The 26,518-nt window shown below is 37.4% G+C and overlaps 2 protein-coding genes across 2 annotated transcripts; both read left to right on the forward strand.

Moving 5' to 3' along the window:
* Positions 1-494: 494 nt before the first annotated feature.
* Positions 495-15,954, forward strand: LOC103877703 (olfactory receptor 52H1-like). The gene is given in 1 exon segment (XM_017948691.3): positions 495-15,954. A coding segment is annotated over 1 exon segment (948 nt). The 5' UTR covers positions 495-11,858; the 3' UTR covers positions 12,807-15,954.
* A 1,502-nt stretch (positions 15,955-17,456) lies between these two features.
* On the forward strand, positions 17,457-21,999 carry LOC103877702 (olfactory receptor 52H1). Its single transcript, XM_009186765.4, is given in 3 exon segments — positions 17,457-19,960; positions 19,963-20,013; positions 20,016-21,999. Coding segments are annotated over 3 exon segments (960 nt in total). The 5' UTR covers positions 17,457-19,743; the 3' UTR covers positions 20,708-21,999.
* Positions 22,000-26,518: the final 4,519 nt, after the last annotated feature.

Genomic DNA, 26,518 nt, shown 5'->3' on the forward strand with positions numbered 1-26,518 from the left:
TGCTGGCTGCATGTCTTCTTTTGAGAAGTGTCTGTTCATATCATTTCATATCTTCCTGCAGCTAGCTCAGTGTCTGCCCAACTGGCCACCCAGTTTTGTGCTAGAAACCTGGGGCCCTGGTGGCGTAGGTACCCAAGGGAATCTCCTGGTCTGCGGGTTGTGAAAACTGTGGGAAAAGCATAGTATCTGGGGTGAAATGCACTGTTCCTCACGGCACAGTCCCTCACAGCTTCCCATGGCTAGGGGAGGGAGTTCATCAACTCCTTGTGCTTCCTGGATGAGGTGACGCCCTACCCTGCTTCGGTTTTCCCTCTGTGGGATGCACCCACTGTCTAACCAGTTCCAATGAGATGAGCTGGGTGCCTCAGTTAGAAATGCAGAAATCACCTGCCTTCTACATTGATCTCGCTGGGAGCTGCAAACCAGAGCTGTTACTATTCGGCCATCTTGCCATCCACCCTTCAGTTTTTACAATTTTTAACACCAGAATGTCTGTTTGGTTTCTTTTTATAAATTCTGTTTGTTGACATTTAATATTTAGTGTGATGTTTTTCTCATATTTTCCTTTAGTTGTATAGTCATGATTTCCTTTAGCTTTTTGAATATATTTAAACCAGCTCATTTAGTCTTTGTATAAAAACATCTGGGTTTTCTCAAGGACAGATTTTGTTGACTTTTTTTTTTCCTGTGTATAGGTCATATGTCTTATATCTTTGAATGTCTCATAATTTTTTTTTTGTTAAAACTGGAAAATTTAAATAATATAAAGTGATAACCCTGGAAAGTAGATTCTCCTCCATTCCCAGGATTTGCTGCTGTTGTTAATTATTGTAAGTTTTTCTTTTTTAAGTGATACTTTTGGTACTATTTCTGTAAAGGTTTTATTGTTTGTCATGTACAGCCACCGAATTTTCTACTCAGTTATCTTAGTGGTCAGCTAATGAGCAGACAGAGATTTTCTTAAATATTTGTGAACAATAAATCTCCCAGGTTGCTGAAGGGCTTCATTGGCATTTTGAGGCACACATTAAACACTTAGCAGTGCAGTTGACAACCCTTTCTTTGCCTCCACTTCCTGCTTTTGCAGTGTATTAAGGTCAGCAATAAGTGAGAGAATAGGGCCTCCTCACAGCTCTTCACAAGCACGTGAACTTCTGGATTCCCACAGATATGTCAGTCCTTTTCAAAATGTGGTTAAGTAATCCTGGAGAAGGTTTTCAGAGGACGTTAGCACTTTCAAGAATCATAAATAATGGGTAGAATGTAGACATTGAGAGAAGGTAAGATTGCACTTTTGGAGTAAAATATAAGTAGTGAGATGTAAGAATGATGGAGAATATATGAAGTCCTATATAAGTATGCTTTAGGGGAGAATTTTAGACACATTCATATCGGTAGAACCCATATAATACAGGAAAGATATATGCCTGCTGAGCAAGGAAGTAAAATGTATTCTGTAGGCATAAAGGGAATAGCTATGTGCTTTTACACAAGATTATGAGTGACTTGATAGTTTCCTGTTTTCAGGGACAAATAAGGTAGCACAATTAGGTAAAGGTTTGCAAAATATTGACACAACCAGAATAAGAATCAGCATTCTCATTCTACAGCTCCAATTAATAATCAGGATAGGTTCAGGTGAGGCAGTGGTGAAGAAATGGAGTAGGCAGATAAAAGAAGGGTTCCAAAAGAAAAATCACAGAAGTAGGAAAATAAAACATCGGGTTTGAAGGAGGAGGAAGAGTCATAGTCAACCCTCCGATTACATCCTTGAGAAATCTCAGACTGAATTCGTTGATGAGAGAAAAACAGTCCTGGAATTTTAGTTGACAACAAAGGGCCAGTATTATCTCAGGTTATGGGTCTGGTGGGACATGGTCCTGATATCCTAACAAGGTGGTTATGGTAATGGCTATAGGCAGGAAATTGTGGGTTTAATTAATACCTTTTGTCAGCCTTTGATAAATGATGTAAAGCCTTTGATAAAAGATAAATTTTGACAAGAGATAGATTGTGTTTTTCTTAGTGTTTGTTACATGATGAAGGCAAAGGGATTCAAGTTATAAAAGAGACTTAAATGGATTCAAGGCCAGTCAGTCTCAGAATCAAATGTGACATTCTGTCCTCAGCGAATGGCAATCACCATGATGGCCACATTGAATTTAAGTAGCTTTAATCCAGGACTCTTCATTCTGTTGGGGATCCCAGGGCTGGAGCAGTTCTGCATCTGGATGGAAATTCTCTCCTTTACCAGTTACCTTGTCTCCCTTGCAGGGAATGGCATCCTTCTGTACCTTACCACCATGGAACACAACCTCCATGAACCCGTGTTTTTCTTCCTCTCTATACTGGTCTCTGTAAACCTCATATTATACATCACGCATTTCCCCAAAACATTAGGGATATTCTAGTAGAAGGCTCAGGAAATAATATTTCCTGGATGCTTCACCAGGTTTTATTTTGGTCTACTTCACTTCAGCTTTTTTTCTGGACTTGGCCATCTTGTTGGGTGTGGCATTTGATCATTACATGACCATTGGTTTCCCTTTGAGATATACCAGTGACTTGACACCTCAGACACTTGGCAAGATTGTGGTGAGCATTGACTGGAGGTTTAATAACACTTTGCCCATTGATTTCCTGGGGAAGTGTTTGCCCTTCTGCAGAACACACATTAGTTCTAACACATACTGTGAGCACATAGGTGTGGCCCTGCTTTCCTGTGCTGATATCTCCATCAATATCTGGTATGACTTTACTATATTGGTAATGACTATTATCTCAGATCTGACCCTCACTGATATTTCCTACACCCTCACCCTTCATGCTGTTTTCCACCTTCCACCCAATGATGCCCTTCTGAAGGCCCTAAGTACCTGTGGTTCTCATGTCAGTGTCATTCTCATATTTTACACACCAACCGTGCTTTCTGCCCTTACTCATTACTTTTGCCAAAATATCTCTTGCACTTTTTACATCATGTTTTTGGGCCTCTATGGAGCAATCCCTCTTGTACTCAATTCCATAATTATGGAATAAAAACAAAGCAGATTGGAAACAAGGTCATACTTTTATTCTTTCTTAAAGGGATGCAGTGATATGAGGATGAGAATATGGAGAAATGGGCTATGAAAAATTTAAAAGAATTCTTATGTAAATTACTAGCAGAAAGTCTTCCAATAAGAGATCCAATTTTTATGAATTTTAAGATTTCAGCGCTGTTGGAGAAACTCATTAGTGCAATTAAAGGAATTAGGAGATAAGAGAGATAAGGATTATTCAAGTTGCAAGAAAATAATAGGCATCAAATGGAAGCATTCTAATTTTCTACCATCAAAAACATAAATATGGGAAGCACTCATTCTATGGCCTAAAATGAAGCATTGCTTATTTCAAATTATAAATAAATGCAGAAACTTTTACCCTTCTTTTAGTCCTTTCATCCTGTTTCAATTTTCTCTTTTTCAAATAAAGAAAAAAACTAATTTATAGGCTTGTAAGGCTTAGTCTGTTTAAGATATAGCAAGCTCATAAATTCAGTAACCATCTTTATGCTGAAAATTCCCAGGTCTAAAGCTCTACATCAAATTCCTCATCTGCCCCATAAAGCCAACTTCCTATTTGATGTCTACTCAGGTTTCCCACTGAAACTTCAAAATCAACATGTTCAAATAAAAATTACCATCTTCTCTCCTTACTTGCTTCATGATCCACAAATCATCTTGAATTCTCTCTTATTAAACAGTACAAAATTTAGTTTTCCATGTCAACATCTGTTTTTCTTATATCATTTAATTTCTTTAATTCTTTAATTATTTAAACATATGTTTATTATTTATGATGTCTTCTAAATATGCTTTGAATTTTTCCACACACTTCACATTAAAATGTGATCACCATTGTCCCTCCCTCCCAAGCTTTTCAATACTGTAATTTAGGAATTTGTTACCTCCAATCTTTTTTTCTCTCCCATCCATTTGCTACTCAGAAAATATCATGGTCTTACTAAACTCAAACCTAGATCAACTCACTCTTCTACTTTAAATAATTCAACAATAGATCTATTTGCTTTGAATAAAATCCAAATTTCCTAACATGTATGTTTTCAAAGCCTTTTATGGTATGACGATGCCAACCAGTCATTGCTTGGTGTCCACTAGCCCCAACCTCCTTCTTTTCTCTTACTTTTACATGCCCTTATGTTACAATCATACCATATTTCTTTTAGTTTTTCAAACAAAGTGTGTTTTCTTTCCACTTGGACCTTTATACATGCTATTCCCTCTGGAAAATGAAGCTTAGCTTGAACTTGGGTAACAAGGAGGAGAAGGGGAAATGATTTTGTAACCCTTTTGCATAAAACCCTTTTGCATAAAATACTTTGTCCTACTTCACATCCACTAGGACAGTGATTATATATATTTTTCACATATATATGTATATATACACGTATATATACATATATATGTGTATATATACACATATATATATGAAAAGCAAAATAACAAGTGAGGACATGGAGAAATTAAAACCCTGATAGATTGGTAGTGGGAATGTAAAATGGTGCAGCCTCTGTGGAAAACAGTTTGGGTGTTCCTCAAAAAGTTAAATGTAGAATTACCATTTGACCTAGAAATTCTACTCCTAGGTATATACCCAAGAGAACTGAGACAGGTGTTCAAATAAAAACTTGTAAATGGTTGCTTATAAAACCATTATTCATAGTAGCAAAAATAGAAGTAAAAATAAATAAAATGTATATCAACTGATAAATGTGGTATAACTATACAATAAAATATATTCAGCCACAAAAACGAATAAAGTTTCAATACATGTTGAAATATGAATGAATTTTGAAAATATTTTAAGTGAAAGACACCAGACACAAATGGCTGACATATTGTGTAATTTCATTTACATTAAATGTCTAGAAGAGATAAATTTGTAGAGACAGGAACTATGTTAATGGAGGAAAAGGAAGTGGACAGTGACTAGTTAGTGAATATGGGGTTTCTTTTTGGGGTGATAAAAAGGTCTGAAATTAGACTTTGGTGATGTTTACACAACATTAGAAATGTACTAAAAGCTACTAAATTACATACTTTAAAGTGGAGAATTGTATGTCATGTGAATCTTACCTTAATAAAAGTTAAACAAGATGCTCATTATTATGCAAGAAATATATGATGATATATAGACAATAAGTCAACTTCATTCCAAAATTTTTGTTCTTACCTACTCACTATTCTACCTCAGAATGAGTCAGGATTTCTGTAGCCCAGAGACTTCACTGTCACATCCTTTTTGAGTTACATCATTCTAATCCCAGTGTGTCAGGTCTAACTAAAATCACAAGAGTCATGTGCTAGAGGCTGCTCCCACTGGCTCATGAGAGTCATGTTAACTTTCAGGAATTTTGCAGGCAGGTCAACATCAAATTGGTAGTTTGAAGTCAGCTATAGTGGAAATATCTACATTTTCTCAATCAGCCACTCTACAAGCAAGCCCCAAAAATTGGCTGTTAAGCATTCATCAGCTTACCACTGGCCATAGTCCTCTTGAAGCCCAATTCACAAGTCTGAGTGTGGCTCAGGCCATGACTGCAGGCCTTGTAAGGCTGCACTTGAGCTTCAACCACTTCACTGGCTCTTTTCTTTTGAACTCTGATTTTTATGTCCCCTTGGTTAGTTTTACCCCAATGACCTTTCATATTCCTAAACTTGATCGTATTTTTGAAAGTAATATGATAACACATTATTTTATTGTGATTTAGATATAACTTTTTAAGTATATAGCTTTGTATTACTATAGGGAGTAAAGAAGAAAGGAGAGTGGGAAGAAGAGATAGGAATTAGCATAGAGACAATGGTCACTCAAAATATACAGGGTTGCATTATGTGAAAGTTGAAGATCATTTACATTAGAAGTTTGCACTGAATTATATTGTGTTTTAAAGATTCATTTTATCAATTTCATCTTGAAGGAACACACAAATTATTCTGGACCAGAGACATTGTTATTATTCACTTAAAAAGAAAATAATAACTGTATGGTCCCCCACAGCTGATTCTTACTCCTGAGACAATGCAATGCAGGCCAGGTCAAATGTACGATAGCTTGCTATATTTGCATTATAAGCAAAGAATGAAGAAATATGTATTTTCTTTGCTTACAAAAGCCAGAAAGACTATTCCCTAGACCCACCCCTACACACACACCTCCCTCCTTCTCAGAATGTTTCCTTAGACATTAACAGGGTATAAATATTCCAGAAAAAAATAAGACCGTTCTCACAAGCTTCACAACCCAGAAATGTCTCCACACTTCTGAAGTTAGGTAAATCCCTCTGGAGTTCTCTCAATATCTATGTAGTTGTAAATTCAATTCCAAGGCTTGCTGTTAGCCAAGCATCCCAAGTTTTTGGCAAAATTAATGTAAACATCCCCAACACAGGACAAACACAAAAGTAATTTCTCTATACCCTAAAAGATGCCAAAAGTCTGTACAGACAACTGAGAAGAAAGAGTTTCCATGTTTCTGGAGCAAGGTAAAATTTCTTTGAAAATCCTCACAGGGATTTCTGAAGGATGGGAAGTGCAAAGAGGCATCAGTCAGTCACACCACTTGGTATAGGAGCAGTGCAGATAGAGCAGCTGAATAGTGTCTTGTCATTCTCCATCCAGTGCAGGTGACACACAACTGATAGGGAAAAGCTACAGGAGGACACCTCACTATAGCTAAGTGGTCCCCGGTGGGAAAAGAAAGAAGGCAGGTGATAGGAAGACTTGGCTGTAGACAAAGGATGAGGTTTTTGCTGTTTCACATTTAACTTTAAAAAAAAAAATTATTTTTGAGACAGAGTCTTGCTCTGTCCCAGTTTGCTATTCTTGTATGTATGCATTTGTCCACCCACCATTTGTTGAGGCAGTCTACAGGACAGTATAGATGGTTACGAGAAAAGACCTGAAGGCCAGAGACTCCTGGCTGCCATACACCAACTCCATCAGTTCTCTGTGGATGAAATTGGAAAATTTATTTAACCACTCCAAGATTCAGTTTCCTCATGCGTGTATGAAGATCTATGCTACCTCACAGGTTTGATGATTGATTGCAATGTTATATGCAATGCAATTTGCACACTGTTTAGTACATTACATAGTGACCTTTTTAAAGTTTTAATTTAATTTTATAATTTATTCTACTGTGTAACAAGCACTATGGATGCAGATATGACTAAGGCTTTTTTTTTTTTTAACTGTCCTCAAGGAGATCACGGATTAGTAGGGAAATACACACAGAAGGAGGCAATTCCACTGCAGAGTGACAAATAATACGTAACCTCAAAAAGCACAAAGATCTGTGTGGGCACAGAGAAGTTAATATGTAATTAGGAAAGAGGGCAAGATGGTCAAGAACCTTGTACTGGAGCTGTGTTTTGAAGGAAAAAGAGAAATTCTCAAGGCAAATGACAGGAATAGGAATATGGTAGGCAGAGAAGACATTATTTCAAATGTGAAGGATTAAGTGAGAATATTGTGAGATTTGGGGAATTGTATGTATCCTGGTATGGACAGCACCCTAGATATGCTGAAACTGAGAGAAAAGAAGCGGAAGGTCAGATTTGTTTGGAGAAGTAAACAAGGCTTGTACTTCGTGATTCAGAACTTGAATCTTATCCTGAAGACTAAGGGAGGGAGGAGGCTGATGGAGGATTTTACTTGAGAGTGTGACAGAATGAAATTGACATATTGAAAAGTGCATTCCGGCTTCTGTGTAGACTTGCTATTGGAATGCAGTAAGATGCAATTGAAATGAAGTTTTAGAAACAGTAGAATGAGTTTGAGAATTTCCCTGTAGTCCAGGCAGAGATGATGATACATGCTAAGAGGGAAGAATTAAATAATGCTTCCTCCAGAGCTGGAATTAGGGGAAATGCCTAGAGTGCAACATTTAAGGAACAAAGGACTCACTCTCAGGGTTTCAAGTGCTTCCTTTAGTATTGCATGCTAGGCACCTCTATGGGGCTCACTGCTCAGTACACAGACACTCAAGATGTTACTGCCAGTTAAACAGAAAAGAAGTTTACTGTTGTCTTCTTTGCTCACTTGTCCCTGTGTGCTGTTTAGCTGGAGACAGGGGCAGACAACAAGTCCCAGAGGTCACTCCGTTGGGACTTTCTTAGGAGCCATAAACGCTCTCAGGCTCATCCTGCCTGTAGCGCGGTGGGAGTCTCCCATCTGTGGTTGAAGGAAGGGATGGAAGTGTGTGAGCTAGATTGCACAGGTAGTAAGCAGAACAATTCTGGTGAACTTGGACATACAGACACATAAAAGTTACTGTAACCACCTAGATTGTGGGCTAGCCAAGTTGGCAGGAGGTAAAGTAAGTAATTTTATTTCAGAGTGTAACCTTTACCCAGGATTTCAAGTCTCTGAATCTGAATTTCCCCACAGGTCCCCTGTAAGATTTCTCCAACTTTCAGCCTTCTTGTGCCCTTTCCCAGGAATAATGCCCACCTCTGTACCTTGCTCTCTGAGTCTTCCCCAGTGACATTTTGCGGCTGTAATTATCTAATTCACAGAACCATGCATGATGAAAATGCCAGCATCCAGGGGCTCCTGAATGACACAGGCTTTTAATAGAGTCTATTCAAGAGGGTGCTCTAGTCTTTTAACTCGAAGTAGGACTCCAGATCAGAGATGCTCCTAAGTAAGTGGTCTGGGGAATCAGTGCTCTTGATAGAGAAGACAGGGATTCTACGGGTACTTCTCAAATCTTATCCTCTGTGGGTAGCTAGATCTTGATCTAGACTTCTCGGTTGCTTGTCTTTGAAGTCTGAGCTCACACACGTAACTTCTTCCATTTTAAAAGCTTCAGACATCACATCAAAGATATTATTTGTCAAGTTGATCTTTGTGAATAGGAAAAATGCCTTGGCTCTTTAAAAAAATTAGAAAAATGTTTTAACATGGAATAAAGGACAATCATATATTGTTGTGCACATATTTCTATTCTTTGGTGAATGTAACTCAATAATCGCTGCTATGCCAATTTATGTCACCAACCAATATTTCAAGTGATAGTAATCAATAGCAGATTGCCCAACTTATTTTCAAAAATCAAAGGACAACTCCAGGTGATTCATGAGCCTAGAGCTGGTCCAACAGAAAACATGAGATTCTTAGTTATTCATTAAAGGATACTGAGTAAACTCCTCTAGAAGTTGGGGATATTAATTAAAATGGTTCTAATGAAAGTCTAAAATTTTCAGCATTCCCTTTAATAACAAAATGAATTTCATCAAATTACTGTCATATATTTGGTAATCGTAAAATAATAATTTTCCCATATAAGACTGATGTTTCGGTCTTATATAATTTCATACCTAATGGTTCCTAATTTCTCTGTGAAGTAAAATGAAAGGTTATCTGTTGAGAAAGGGAGTTGGAGTGAGATGAGAATGCTTTGAGGACTGTAGGAAACAATGAGTCATAGAGATTGAGCTGAGCAAGATTATGCTGTTGGATCACTGGATAGTTCACCAGTTAAGTTTAACATTGATTATCATGAAATTATGGAAACACAAATACGTCTAGTTAAGAAGTTTGCTTGTTTCCTTATTTTTTTGGACCTAGGGTACTTATTTGGTGGAATAATGCAGGGGGTTTTATCACACATATGTGATGGAAGGTCAGTGGAACAAGGGCAAGCAAAATGTTGGTAAGAGAGTGGCTGAAACGATGAATCATGGATTTTAACCTGAACAGAGCAGAATGTAAAGACTCCTGGGCATTGAATGAATGGTAGTAAGAAAGTCATTCTAGAGGGCTTCAGGTTTTTCAAGGACAAATTGGTAATAACTGAATCACATGATTGAATAGATACAAAGTGCAGTGTCTACATTTGTGATTTATGAAGTTGATCAATTTTGGATTACAGTGCTTCAAATATATGACCCTGGAATTAGGTGATTGTGCCTCAGTAACATATAAATCCATCCATTGGAGACAAAGTTTTGAGTAGATGAGTCACAAGAATTTTAAACTGCAGTTAATGTCTAGACATATGTCTTTAAACAATCAAGAGGAATTACAAGAGAACTATGAAAAATAATAAAAAATTTAAAAAGTGGGTAAATGAATTGACTATCACTAAGTATCTAGAGTGCTAAGAAGAGATGTGTACAAATAGCATGACTTACACCTTCATTAAGAAGTGTTCCTTTTAACTGAGCAAAGTACCTTTTGTTCTGTTTAATGCTTTCTAAGTTAAGTTTTACTGTTTCTGCTTTCCATTTTGCTAGACTTGCTTCCATCACATTTAAATTTGTCTGAAACACACTTGTCTATCCTTTTTATCCTGTTTATTCACACTTGTTTATCCTTTCTGCATCATTTTGTTTTAGATCTTTCTCATGTGACATATAATTGAATTTTTAAACTTTATCTTTGTGCTTTTTGACAGAAGAATTCAAGCAATCTATAAGCATAAGTGATGTATTTGGTTTTATGTTGTTAACTTGTTTTATATTTTTGTTTTCTATATATTGGTTAATTTTGTATCTTTTGCTATACAGATATTATACGTGTTATTTGCCACACAGAGTCTGTAGATAATTTTGGTTATATACAGAGGAGTCTAGGAAAAGACTCATGGGTCTGATTCCCAGTGCTACCGTTTCCTCCTTGTGTGGCTTTTGACAAATTACTTTTCTCTGCATCCTTAAAATGTGGATAATATTATTACCTGTCTCATAGAATTGTTAAGAAAATTACAAAAGTGGTCTCATGTAGTATATTAAAGTTTTCAAAAAATATTAGCTTTTGTTATAAAGTTTATTTGCTTTTAGCTTGACCTAGGATTTAGAATATATAAATTCTATTTTTCTTCCACTAGAGGTCCCCTCTGTATTTGTAAAAAGCACACAAACCAATTTTCTCTGATACTTAAGCAAGATTCCCTCATTAATTCCTAAGGATGGACTGAGATTGAGCCTCATACCCTTTCTCATGTCATTCATATGGGAGGCATCAAACATCACAATCTCAGAGAACATTTTGGTCTACACGCCTTAAGTCTCTCTGTGTAGCATCTGGGATATCAGAACAGTCATTGAAATTGGGGTGGGGTCAGTGTGCGGGACAAATTACAGTTCCAGTGATCCGTTTCCTTACATCCTTTGCTACACTTCCATGCCTCTTCTGAATTCTTGGCATCTCACAGTGAGTTGAGGCAGTCACCTGGTATAACAGCAACATGAAAGAGTAGTGGCTGTGGAATCTAATGACCTTGGCTCTGCTAGTTACTAAAGGTGAGTTGTTAGGTAAGGTTACGTTTCAGTTTCAGCTTCTGCAAAAAAAAAAAAAAAAAAAAAAAATGAGGGGGATAAAAATACATATCTCAGAAGGTAGTTCTAAATAAGATAATATTTTTCAAGAACCTGGCATGTAGTGGGAGTCTGTAATTACTAATTATCTCATTTTCCCAACTGTGATCCAGTATTTTTCAGTTTCTTTCTATCCCTGCATGTAGTTAGACTACTTTTCTCTATACTCATATCTGTAGAGCAGCAACTTCCATTGACCCAGGGAGAACTCAGTCATTAAAATGGGAATAGCCGTTTATGCAGTTTGAAGAAGATTCTAGAGTAATTGGATGATTAGTATGAGAAGTTTTGGGTCTGAGAGTCTTTCTTCAAGTGATGAACATTGCTCTTAATATCAATAAGAGGTTTTTTCTTGGAATATAGGAAAGAGGCGGACCAGCCCCGAGGAAGTGGTGGAGGAAGAATTACCATACAATTTACTCATGTTCATTATAAACAATTTGTTTTTAGGACACAGAAGTTATTGATCTTAATGACCATGTACAATGTGAGTGACCATGGTACAAGCCCCTTCACCCTTTTGGGCATTCCCGGACTTGAGCAGTACCACGTCTGGACCAGCATCCCGTTCTGCTTTATCTATCTCGTGACTGTCGTGGCCAGCAGTATCCTTCTCTATCTCATTGTGGTGGAGCACAGTCTTCATGCACCCATGTTCTTTTTCCTTTCCATGCTGGCCATTACTGACCTCATATTGTCCACCGTATGTGTCCCCAAAACATTTAGCATCTTCTGGTTTGGTTCCCAAACAATCAGTTTTCCTGGCTGTCTCACCCAATTATTGTTTCTGCACTATAGCTTTGTGTTGGACTCAGCTATACTGCTGGCCATGGCATTTGACTGCTATATGGCCATCTGCTCACCCTTGAGATACACTACTATTCTGACTCCCAAAACCATTATCAAAATTGCTGTGAGAATATGTTTCCAAAGTCTCTGTGTTTTTGTCCCGTGTGTTTTCCTTTTGAATCATTTACCCTTCTGCAGGACACATATCATTTCTCACACATAGTGTGAGCACATAGGTGTTGCCCAGCTTGCCTGTGTTGATATCTCCATCAATATCTGGTATGGATTTTGTATTCCTATCATGACAGTGATGACAGATGTGATCCTCATTGCTGTCTCCTACACCCTCATCCTCTATGCTGTCTTTTGTCTCCCCTCCCGAGATGCCTGGCAGAAGGCCCTTGGCACCTGTGGTTCCCATGTCTGTGTTATCCTCGTATTCTATATACCAGCATTCTTCTCCATCCTTGCTCATTGCTTTGGGCATAATGTCCCTCATACCTTTCATATGATGTTTGCCAACCTTTACGTAATCATCCCACCTGCTTTCAACCTTATTGTCTGCAGAGTAAAGACCAAGCAGATCTGGAACAGAATCCTTCTTCTGCTCTTTCCCAGGGGGTCCCAGTGATAGGTGCCTGAGCTCTTGGAGGTAGGGACAAGTTCCTAGTGTATGTTGGGTCAAAGACTGAACCTGTGTTCAGATGCCCAAGAAAAAGGACAGACTAAAATTTATTAACGAGAACTTGAGTTTTGCTTTCTTTGTGATTTGAGGCAGAAGTCTACTCAATCATTCCAGTTATAGCAAAGTAAGTTCTGAGTCTAGGAAATAATAAATATTTTTTGACTTCTAGAAACAAGAACTTTTGTAATTCCTTATGATTGCTCTAAAGTGATTATAAAACTTTTAATGAAGACAATGTAATGATTGGCAAATCTCAATGGTTTTTCAGATGTATATATCATAGTAGTTTATTTACACACCACAGCAAGGCAGTAAATTACCTCTTTGATGATTCTGCAGGGTTCTGAGTTTTTACTTTGTTCACACCTATTAATTTCTAGACAATATCAAGTATAATATGTAGCATACACTAGGGACATACAATGCTTATCAAATAAATAAATGGCAAATAATCATAAAATTATTAACTTAAGAGTGCAGGTGTTTATATTAAGCAAAGGGATAAGGCAATGATAAAACTCAATGTTTAACTCAACCTTGAGAAAGCCAAATGAGATGTAGGTGGGTGGAGTTTTCCACAAGGAATAAAAGGAGGGAGGCAAATTCCTATGGCTAGTAAAATGGTAAAGCATATATAGACTAAGAAGTGGGTTTGAGACTTGACCAATTGGAAGCACTAGTGGTCTCAATTTTTTTTTCATGTTTGTATCTTCATAGAGATGTAGTCACAAGCCAAAAATGTACCTCTGTATGATTCATTATCTCTTCAAATCCAATATGCATAACTTGGTCATAGTGAGTCATTCAGTCACTCGGTCAATAATAATTATTTTTAGGTGTTTGCCAGGTAGTAATGATAGTCAATGTCTTCTTTCCCCTTCAAATCTGATATGTCCTCAAAACCTGTGTTTTTTTTCTAAATAACCTCTTGGGTTCCCCAGCTGAGTGCAGTAGTTCAAACCCTCACTGCTTTCACTTGACTCAAAATGTCAGAGTCGTTCATGGTGTTTTTACCTTAAGACCACTTTGCCATCCCTGTGCTACTACCCTTTTCACGTATCATTAAATTTTTATTTCTACAATGGCTCTCAACATATAGTTTTAATAGAAAAGGATGTCCTTTGGACCCAGAGAATTGTATTTGAATTTATATTCTATCTCTTAACGTGTGACAATAGCTACATACATTGTTTCCAAAATTATCTGATGTATTTTGCATACCATAAATAAAAATATAGTCAGGTGCCACTTAACAATGAGGCTACAGTCTCATAAATGTATTGTTAGGTGATTTTATTATTGTGCAAATCTCATAGAGCATACTTACATAAATCTGTGTGATATAGCCTTGGCTCTATAATATGTTCTATAGCTCCTAGGCTACGAAACTGTACATCATGTTACTATACCGAATATTGCAGGGAAGTGTAATACAATGGTATTTGTGCATCTAAACATGTCTAAACATAGACAAGGTACTCTATAATAGGTATTGTAATCTTATGGGACCATTGTTCAGAAACATTGTTATGCGGCATATTACAAAGTATAAATAGAAAAGGCAAAAAGAAAAATAGACAGATTTTTAAAAATTAAGACAAAAAATAGGCTGAAAATACACTTTCCACCTGCTATGAATTTTTGTTCTCTTATTATATGTGGGTCAGAAATTCAGCTGTAAGCTTTCTAGCAGTCTGTGTGAGAGTTAAACATGATTAGCTAAATCATTCATGATAGCTATAAGTTCAGACAGTTAATTGTTAGAGAAGCCAAACTACTCTTGATATGAAGAACAGAGAAATATCTTCAGAAAGCTCTTAGAAAAGGCAGTAAGTGATGCAATTAATGACATTCTTACAGAATACACAAGTTCATGTGACTTTTCAGTCCCTTATCCTAGTATAGAGAAGTGAAGTAACCTCAATTTTTATTCAGCAGAAGGTAAAAATTCTGTCGGGAGCCAATACAATGCTAATCTCTTTAGTTCTGGTTTATTCCAGATATAATAGAACATTCAGAGTACTGAGTGGACTCCTGGCAATCTTTATTAATTAACACATCCAACAATATTTAGCAAACCTTTGACAAACATTGACAGAAACTGACTTGGCTTTCAGAATTGTGGGATAAAAGCCTCTCAGGTAAAAATTGATATCTGGACTTCCAGAAATTCCTGACAGTACCAGCAGGTAGACCTAACAGTTTTTCCATAAGAATATATTTTATTTGCTCAAATTGTTTTTATAATTTTTAGTGAAGTTTAATTTTTTAAAAAATTATAAGTGGGAGCTAAGTTATGGGTATGCAAGGGCATACATTGTAGTATAATGGACACTGGAGACCCAGGAGAGGAGAGGTTGGGAGAGGGGTGAGGGATGAAGAATTACCTGCTGAGTACACACTACACAATACGGTTGACAGGTACGCTAGAAATCCAGACTTCACCATTATACAATTCAGCCATGTAATCAAAAAACACTTGTACCCCTAAAGTCACTGGAATTTTTAAAAGATAATGTTAGGATTATTTCATGTGGGCCATATAATTTTTATTTTAACAGGTGCCCTAGGTTATTATTCTACACTATGAGTTTGCCAATATGTTAAGCATTTTCACAAGCAGTACCCTACTTAATTTGTCAATCCTCATAAAATCTTGAGAGATAGGTGCTAATATGACCATCTTTTAATGGAAATTAAGTAACTCGTCCAAAGTCCTTTATCTGGTAAGTGAGGGCATGAACTTGAAACCTGGGTGATATGACAGGCACATCCACACGGCTTTCCACTCACATACACATCAGCTCACAAATAAACAAACAAACAAATAAATAAATAAAGTACCCTAAAGCAGTGTTTACTCAAAGACATTAACAAAGTTAATAGAATCTTTTTCATTTTCTTCCCTTGAGGATGAGAAGAAGGCATGTCAGAGTCCCTAATCCCCTGACTACCTGCCTTTTCCCCACAGAGAGCAGTGAGTGATCAGAGAAAATAAATGGACAGGGAATCAACCTCTCTAACGTCCTTCCTTTTCCTTCCACTTACTTATTTGTATTTTTATTTATTTTTTTTGGTTGGTGTGTCTGCTCTCTTGCAGGTTTTGTCAATACATTCTTTCTTCTTTCCCTTTGGCCTGATCCCCAAGATTTGGTGAGTATTGGCTATTTGAAGGGCTTTGATTGGGACAAGACTTAGAGAAAGTGAGTGAAAAGCCAGGGCTCTATTTCTTAGGGGCCATGGGCTGGGCACTATAATTTTCTTCCCTGAGCAACTCCCGTTTATAAACTGAGGTCTTGATCTCCAATACTTGTGTATATGCTCCACTGAATAAGCATCAATAGATCAGAACAGATGGATAATTATACAGTTGGATTAAATATGACCACAGTTAGCAGTGTTAGGAAATTTCTGTTTCAAGACATATGACAAGACTCCGTAACTCTAACCTAAAATGTAGAATTAAGTGTGCTGGTATGTGTGTATGCCCAGGGGTGCTCTTGTTAATTTTTATCCATCTTGCTATTTCTGTTCTCTTCTCCACTGTGTGGTCTGACTGTTAATGATAATACTAATGATATAAATATAACCTAATATAAAGAAGCAAAACTTGTTATATGCTTACTATGTTTCAGGTACTATATTGAATATTTTTCGGCCGGGTGTGGTGGCTCACGCCTGTATTCCCAGCACTTTGGGAGGACGAGGTGGGCAGTTCACGAGGTCAGGAGTTTGAGACCAGCCTGGCCAACATAGTGAAACCCTGTCTCTACTAAAAATACAAAAAAATTAGCCGGCATAGTGGTGGGCGCCTGTAATCCCAGCTACTCGGGAGGCTGAGACAGGAGAATCACTTGAACCGTGGAGATGGAGGTTGCAGTGAGCCAAGATTGTGCCACTGCACCCCAGCCTGGGCAACAGTGCAAGACTCTGTCTCAAAAAAAAATTTTTTTTTTAGTGTGTATCATTTTGTCCTAATAATAATTGTAAAAATTAGAAATATTAATTTCTTTTAAAAACATAGGAACCCAAATATCATATAGTTTAAATAGCTTGCCCAGATTCACATAGCTAGTAAATTGTGGAACCATGATTAAGTTGTGAAAGCTAGCTTTCTGAGGCTCCAGAGCACATGCTCTGTGCCAATATTTTGCTAACATACTGTGGATGCCTGAGTGTATGTGTGTGTGTCTACCATAATACAGTAATTATTACTGATAAAATTAACACTAATTCCTTTATATCACTCTATACCTAGTCCATATTTAAGTTTCCCTAATTATTCATTAATTGAATTCAATACCTGGTTTGTTGAAACAGAATTCGATCAAGAACTATACTGCAGGCCAAGCGTGGTGGCTCACGCCTATAATCCCAGCACTTTGGGAGGCTGAGGTGAGTGGATCATCTGAGGTCAGGAGTTCGAGATCAGCCTGGCCAACATGGTGAAAGCCCGTCTCTACTAAAAATGCAAAAATTAGCTGGGGGTGGTGGCGAGCGCCTGTAATCCCAGCAACTCGGGAAGCTGAGGCAGGAGAATTGCTTGAATCGGGGAGGTAGAGGTTGCAGTGAGCTGAGATCATGCCACAGCACTCCAGCCTGGGTGACAGAGTGAGACTCTGTCTGAAGTAAATAAATAAATAAATAAATAACCGCACTGCATTTATTTGTTTTTCTCTTAAATGTACTTTAATCTGGAAATGGATTTTCCTTATCTGATATTCCCCTTTCCCCTTTAATGGCATTGACTTGAAAAAGGAAAACAGACTGTTGTAGATTTTTCCATGTTGTGGATTTGTCTGATCGTTAAATGAGATCCCTGAGAGTTAACTGTCTGTGCACCCATGTGTGTTTGTGAATGCTTTTGGATGACTTCATGAACATCTGTTGTATTTGAGTTCATGGAAATACAAAAACTCAAGAAAACCTTTCCTCACATATGTATGAGTAAAGGATGACCTCAGACAAGATGGGAGAGCTGTGATTCAAAGTATTAACATATAGTTTCAGTATGTTGATGCCACATGTTGTTTGAGTATGTGAGTAGCATAGAAGAGGAGTTTTCACATGATGTTTCAGTATGTGGGTAGCATAGAAGAGGAGTTTTCACATGATGTTTCAGTATGTGAACGGCATAAAAGAGGATTTTTCAACATGAAGGCTGAACAACCTAGTCAGGTTTCTAGTGTTAGCAACAGGTGAATTCTATGGCCCCAGTGGATAAGAGAATCAAGATGAAGGTGGACTAAGCAGGAAAACTTTGAATCCTCAGTAGATGGGGGGCTGAGCTGTGACCCACCCTCTGAAGTCTGGACTATGTTCTCAGAATCTAGAATGTGAAGACACTGTAGAGGAGAGTTTGAGTTGTTGTAAGAAAGGTGTTTTTACCTATAGATAAGGAAGGCTAAGAAATAAAGAGAAAGCATCATGTGTCCCTTTTTACCTAAAGAAGAATGAAGAAAATAAGTTCTGATCTGAGGAATGGAAAGCATTATGAGCTGGGCCCAAGAAGGACATAAAATACAGGGGTAGGAATAAGTTTAAACATGATTCTTGGCCTTCTCAGGTGAGGAATATGACATATATGGCTACCACAAGTCTCATTTTAGTCCTGATTCTGGAAGCCCCTGGCCTTGCTATATGGTTCATTACCTGTAGCACTTACACATGTAGTGTCTTTCTACTCACAAAAGGAGTATCTATAAGCATAAGGAGTATCTATACACATAAAAAATATCTTTCTATGTAAATGAAATGGGATGTTTGATGAGGGGTGGGTAGAGGCATTACTAGGGAAGGAAGAAGGTATAGGACCAGTGGAGAGGTTTTAGGAATTTACAAAGCCTGTGACAATGACAAAATCTAATTATGATATGTTTTGTTTATATTCTCAGCACATGTGTGGGGGGAAGACGGGAGAAGAAGGGGCTTATAATTGTGTAAGATTATGTATGGGTAAATATATGGCGGCAAAATATATGACAAAATATAAGTGCAGGTCCGGATATGCCTGAGAATGTAAATATTAAGGGTCTGTGTTTGAGAGAGTATGTGTCTTGCTTGGATCGATGTGTCTCTCTAATAGATGTATGTTCACAAAAACGCAGTCCTTCTTTTGGACAGAAACCTTGACTGATAGTGTCACTAAGTCCACACTATTAGAATACACTTGTGTAGTATACAAAGTGTTGGAAAACTACTGAATTTTTTTTTTTATTTTTTTATTTATTATTTTTTTTGAGGAGAAAGGCTAGTGAGCCTCAGCTGTAAGGGACTTTTCTAATTTAAATTTGGCTTACACATGTTATCCAGCATAGTGTAGGAACTCATCTGGTGTTTGCTGAACTGAATTAGGTTTTTAGATGGCAATAAAGGGGTGTTGATCTTACAAATCTAAGAGCCACAGTCATCAGGTAGCTTTAAGAGAAGCAAACAGTTGTCTTGGGGGCAATGACAGAGCAAGCAGATCCTAAATAATGATGTCCATAAGGTCATATAAGCTATAATCCACCATGAAAAAGTGTATTCTGTACTTTGTTAACTTGTATGGGAGAACAGTGTACAATGAAGAGTGTAACCAGTCTGGAAGGCTTCCTGGAGTAGCTGTGTACACTACTGGGGGAGGCCAGAAGAAAGAAAAGATTCTCTTCAGGTAGACCAATAATGTATCTATTTGTATCTGGAATAATCTTGGTTTATGCATGTTGCTACCATTATTACTAATTTTAACCTTTGTTGATTTCAAAAGGTTCTATTTTGGATGACAAATTATATGGTCACTTTATCTTCAGGAGGCCATAATGATAATTAGTTGAAAGTCTGAGAGTTACTCAAGTTTCTCTAACTATCCTTAATCACGCTCTGTCTTTAGGAGCTGAGATTTATGCCATCTGCATCTGCCATGATCATTTCCAACCTAAGCAGTTACAATCCAGGGCCCTTCATTCTGGTAGGGATCCCAGGCCTGGAGCAATTCCACATGTGGATTGGAATTCCCTTCTGTATCATCTACATTGTAGCTGTTGTGGGAAACTGCATCCTTCTCTACCTAATTGTGGTGGAGCATAGTCTTCATGAACCCATGTTCTTCTTTCTCTCCTTGCTGCCATGACTGACCTCACCTTGTCCACCGCTGGTGTGCCTAAAACACTCAGTATCTTTGGCTGGGGGCTCGCGAAATCACATTCCCAGGATGCCTTACACAAATGTTCTTCCTTCACTACAGCTTTGTCCTGGATTCAGCCATTCTGATGGCCATGGCATTTGATCACTATGTAGCTATCTGTTCTCCCTTGAGATATACCACCATCTTGACTCCCAAGACCATCATCAAGATTGCTATGGGCATCTCCTTTCGAAGGTTCTGCATCATCCTGCCAGACGTATTCTTGCTGACGTGCCTGCCTTTCTGCAGGACACGTATAATACCCCACATATACTGTGAGCATATAGGCATTGTCCGGCTCGCCTGTGCTGATATCTCCATCAACATCTGGTATGGCTTTTGTGTTCCCATTATGATGGTCATCTCAGATGTGATTCTCATTGCTGTTTCCTATGCCCTTATCCTCTGTGCTGTCTTTCGCCTTCCCTCCCAAGATGCCCGCCAGAAAGCCCTCAGCACTTGTGGTTCTCATGTCTGTGTCATCCTCATGTTTTATATGCCTGCCTTTTTCTCCATCCTTGCCCATCGTTTTGGACACAATGTCTCTCGCACCTTCCACATCATGTTTGCCAATCTCTACATTGTTATCCCACCTGCACTTAACCCCATGGTTTACGGAGTGAAGACCAAGCAGATCAGAGATAAGGTTATAGTTTTGTTTTCTACTAAGGGTACAGGATGATGTTTTACTGGGCAATGGAATAACTAGGATAAGCTTACAGTGTACAGAAGTGTAGAAAGAGTGAAATGACAAATGCTATTTAAAGCAAGAACTACCTGAAGTTACTTTCATGTGCCAAGAATGTGGCATGATCTGTATGAAAATGATGGTCCTATGTATAAAAAAAATCCTTGATGACCTCTTTGCTTGTGAAATAGGGTGCTGTACAGGATATGATCAGGAAGAAGGAGATGAAAACAGAGCGAAATTACTCTAAATTGAAAAAAAATAAAAATTTGGAAATTGAGACTCGTAGCTATTATAAGTGAGTGTGTTAAGTAAAACAGAAACACTGAGGAGGAGAGAATAAAAGTGAAAAGATCAGTGAGAAATTTCTCACTGAGAGGATTATCAGATGGATATTTAGGACGTTAATGATAACATTTGATTCAAATTATCTTCCTTTTATGTTTCACTGTAATTCCCTTTAAATGTTTCCTCCCTATACACACACAATATGAAAAATTGAAGAGCCTTCAGTACAAGCCTGCTAAAATAATGTTATATCAGCAGTGCTATAAAGGGAATGAGTGAATTAGCATATTGATCAATGAATGGCAGGGTTGCTGGCTTTAGTGCTGGGAGAGGAGAGTAGCCTCTAGGCCCCAAGACACATTGAGAAAGTGAGCTGCAGAGGTAGTACTGGGAGAACATAACCCCTGAAAACAGTTGGAGATTTGAGTAAAGAACTGGACTTCCCACAGTACACAGATTAGACTTCAAGCCAGCTCATTTAGAAACTAAAGTACAAATGTAACCACACTAGTTAGAGGACCTCTGGAACTCTGTTCTATATACTGCAGTTCCTTGATTGCAAGCCACAATTTTACAGCAAGGAGAGGGAATGAGGATGGGAACACTACAATATAGTATCACATCCATGGAAAAATGCATCCAAATTTTGTAAGCATTGGTACTGAGAAAATACTATATGTTGAGATCAAAGAAGGAACTTAGAAGCATAATCATAAACTGTTATGAAATGTAGAGTTGATCTATCCCAGTGGTTTCCAAGGCAATCCTAAAGAGCTGGATTCTGAGAGGTTGCTTTAAGGTGCATCTCAAGGCTTATATGAAGGAAGTTTCTTGTCTTATTTTTCCACAATCACAGCAGACCTGATATTATCTACTTTTGCTTGTGTATCAAGCACTTAGGTAAGATTCTACTTGAACAATAAAGTTTCTCCAATAAATCCTGTTTTGAAAATCATCCATTCTTTGGCTATTACTAAAACATGAAAAAAAAAAAAAAACCCAGATGCTGGTGAGGTTATGGAGAAAAAGGAACACTTATACACTGAGAGTGGGAGTGTAAACTAGTTCAACCATTGCAGAAGACAGTGTGGCAATTCCTCAAAGACCTAAAGACAGAAATACTGTTTGACCCAGCAATTCCATTACTGGGTATATACAAAGGAATATAAATGGTTCTATTATAAAGACATATGCATGCATATGGTCATTGCATCAATATTTACAATAGCAAAGACATGGAATCAACCCAAATGCCCATCAATGTTACACTGGATAAAAAAATGTGGTGCATATACACCACGGAATACTATGCAGCCATAAAAAACGATGAGATCATGTCCTTTGCAGGAACATGGGTGGCGCTGGAGGGCATTATCCTTAGCAAACTAACACGGGAACAGAAAACCAAATACTGTGTGTTCTTAAAAGTGGGAACTAAATGATGAGAACACATGGACACACAGAGGGAACAACACACACTGGGGCCTATCAGAGGGTAGAGGATAAGAGAAAGGAGAGGATTAGGAAAAATAACTAATGGATACTAGGCTTAATATCTAGGTGATGAAATAATCTGTGCAACAAACCCCCATGACACAAGTTTACCAAAGTAACAAACCTGCAAGTGCACCCCAGAACTTAAAAACAAAAGTTAAATTATAAAAAAGAAAATCATCCATTCATTTGGAAACTATTTATTGAGGACATTCTATATGTTAGATATTGTCCTAAGCATTTGGGATTATGAGGAATCTCTGCCTTCTTCCATGGATTTTGTATTCTTGGGAGAGTGATAAGCAATAAAACAAAGAAATTAGTTCACTGCTTAAAAAGATTAATATAACAAATGAAAAAAATAAAGTTGAATACGATGATGGATTAAAATTGGCCTGAAGGACAATGGCAGAGAGGACAGCAAATGAAAATACTCTAGGGCTGAAAAGAGCTTGACATGAATTGAGGATAGAAATAAGGCCCTAGTGGCCGCAGCAGACTGATCCAGGGAAGGGATAGGACATGAGGAGTAGGCAGGGCTAGGGCCAGGTCCTATGCAACTGAAGCTATCCAAATCTCATTCTCAGAAGAGGAAACTGAAGATCAAAAAGTACAAATAACTTTTCCAAGACACACAGCAAGGAAATTATTAATGTGGAGCTAGAATACAATCTGCTAACCCCCAGTTCAGTGATATTCTCATTAAACACAGCCTCATGCTTATGAAAATAGACTCCAAATGAAGGGAAAAAAATCTGGGAAGATCAGAGCCTACTTTTACAGTTGCTATAAACTCTAGTTGTGTTTTAAAGTTTTAATTAATTTACATTTCAGTTATTTTTAAATTTTTAATTGACAAAAATAAATTGTATGACTAAATCAGGCTAATTAACTTATTAATCACCTAATATACTTATGATTTCTTTATGGTAAGAACATTTAACATCTATTCTTTTAGAAATTTTGAAGTATTCAATGCATTATTATTAACTATAATCACCATGATGTGCAATAGAACACTAGAACATATTCCTCTAGTCTAACTGAAACTTTAAACACTGACTAATATCTTTGCTTTTCCCGTCCACTCCTCAGTCTGGTAACCACTGTTATACTGTCTACTTCAATGTGAAATCTAGTTACTTAAAATCAAGACACATTTGACTGTATGAGAGTTCTGCTTTCCGTGTCAACTTGCAAAACTGGCCACAGATACCAGAAGATTTTCTAGTATTCTGTTATTCTCTTCTGGTTATTTCCATGTTGCTGAGAACATGGATTGACCAAGAGATAATATTTTTTAAGTTTATGAAAGGAATAATAAATAAATCGATACAGAGTTGAGATAATTTTTTTTTTGAGATGGAGTCTTGCTCTGTTGCCCAGGCTGGAGATCAGTGGCGTGATCTCGGCCCACTACAAGCTCCGCCTCCAGGGTTCATGCCATTCTCCTGCCTCAGCCTCCCGAGTAGCTGGGACTACAGGCGCCCACCACTGCACCAGGCTAATTTTTTGTATTTTTAGTAGAGATAGGGTTTCACCGTGTTAGCCAGGATGGTCTTGATCTCCTGACCTTGTGATCCGCCTGCCTTGGCCTCCCAAAGTGCTGGGATTACAGGAGTGAGCCACCGCGCCCAGCCAGAGTTGAGGTAATTTAGAAGTACACACTCTTTTCATCCTGATAGGTGTTGAAACCCATGATTTTCACTAATACACATGAATGGCTCTCATGAAAGACAAATATCCCAAGAAACCCCAATGAAAAAGAATCTGATGTCTGTACAGTCATCATTCCTCCTTCCACCCTCTATCTCTGGCTCAATCATCTGCTATTATTTTTCTACCCTCCTCCCCAGGAATGTTTATTTATTTCTATGGCTATATAAACTTTTTGCTGGTTATGCTATACTTTAGTTTTTATATGTTATCTTCCTCAGCTCATAGGATCAGGACTGGGCTTAAGAAATGTGGATAAATGTGCTTTGCAGATTGTAAAATGCTATTCTAATATTAGCTGCTATGTTAGTGTCTTTTTTATTTGTATAAATTTAAAGGGTACAAGTGCAGTTTTATTACAACATATTGCACAGTGGTGAAGTATGGGCTTTTAGTGTATCCATCAATTCTAATAACATTAATTCTTCTGATCCATGACCATGGGTTATTTTTTCATTTGTTTGTGTCATCTACAATTTCTTTCATCAGTACTTTGTAGTTCTTCTTGTAGAGATATTTAACCTCCTTGGTTAAATGTATTCCTAGGCACATTTTTTGGTAGTTATTGTGAGATTGCCTTCTTGATTTGGTTCTCTGCTTTATTGTTACTGGTATATAGAAATGCTACTGATTATTGTATGTTGGTTTGTATCTTGAAACTTTACTGAATTCATTTATTAAATCTAGAGTTTTGACAGGATTTTGGGGTTTCCTATATATAAAATCGTGTTGTTAGCATACCGAGATAATTTGACTTCTTCCTTTCTGAAAGAAATAAATTCTTTCTCCTGACTGATTTTTCTGACTATGACTTCCAGTACTATATTGAATAGGAGTAGTAAAAATTGGCATCATTGTCTTGTTCCGGGTCTTAGAGGGAATGCTTTCAAATTTTCTCTGTCCAGTATGATGTTGGCTATGGGTTTCTCATATTATAGCCTTTATTATTTTGAGGTAAATATCTCTGATGAACATAGACACAAAAATCCTCACCCAAATAATAGCAAAATGAATCCAACAGCACATCAAAAAGATAAAACATCATGACCAAGTAGGTTCTATTCCTGGGATGCAATGATGTTTCAACATACACAAAATGATAAAGGTGATTCATCACATAAACAGAATTAAGGACACAAATGACATGATCATCTCAACAGATGCAGAGAAAGCATTTGATAAAATTTAGCATCCCTTCACAATAAAAAAAAAAAAAAAATCCCTCAACCAGCTAGGTATAAGAACATACTTCACAATAATATGTTAGTATGTTTACCAATTACTGCTGTCACTCTCACCTCAGACCCATTATGTTTAAACCTGAGCTCATCAGTTTGTCGTTTAAAATCCTCCCACATTTTTGTGGTTTATAGGAGTAGAAAACAGGTTAGGCTCAGTTTTGCTTCCCACAAGTTCACATTTACTGCCGTAGGTGCCAATTACTCCTTCTGGTCAGGAAGGTTGCAAGTTTTCAGTCCCATTCTTAGACCATGAATGAAATTACAAGTTCTGGTTTGGACTAAAAGATAGTAATTATCTAAAAATCAGTAGGTGACTTTACAACACACAAATGATCTTATCCTATGTATCTTCCCTTTGTGCAAATTCCCAATTTCTTATACTAGAGACTCTATCCATAGGGGAACTGTGACTTACTTTATCTTCTCATCCTCAGAATCTAATATGGTATTCTACAAATTGTAAGAATCAATGAACAAGTTCCTAACATCTTTTCTAGACTTTCCACATCTAACCATTCTTTGGATATTTATTATTCTATTTCAGTAGCCCCTGGGATTTTAGTCCTACTCACCCCTCTGTCTCATTTGCCCGTATGTTAATCCAGATACCTGCAACTTGTATCTAGGCCAAATATTGAATGTACACTTTATGTCATATATCAACGACAATAAAGGTAGCTTCTGTGTTCAGAAGAACAATGTGAGGCTTACAAAGAATCAACAAAATCAAAATTTGGTTATTTGGAAGGATAATAGACTGCTAGCTATATTTAAAAAGAAAAAAAGAGAGAGTCAAATAAACATAACCAGAAACAAAAGTGACATTATAACCAATCCCATAGAAATACGAAAGATCCTCAGAGACTCTTATGAACACCTCCACATACACAAACTAGAAAATCTCGAGGAAATGGATAAGTTTCCTGGAAACACACGATCTCTCAAGATTGAATCAGGAAGTAGTTGAAACACTGAACCAACAAATGTCAAGTTGCAAAATTAAATCAGTGATTTAAAAAAAACCCTACCAACCAAGAAAAGCCCAGGCCAGATGGATTTATAGCCA

The sequence above is a fragment of the Papio anubis genome, chromosome 12 (genome assembly GCF_008728515.1).
Source record: "Papio anubis isolate 15944 chromosome 12, Panubis1.0, whole genome shotgun sequence".
Lineage (NCBI taxonomy): Eukaryota > Metazoa > Chordata > Mammalia > Primates > Cercopithecidae > Papio > Papio anubis.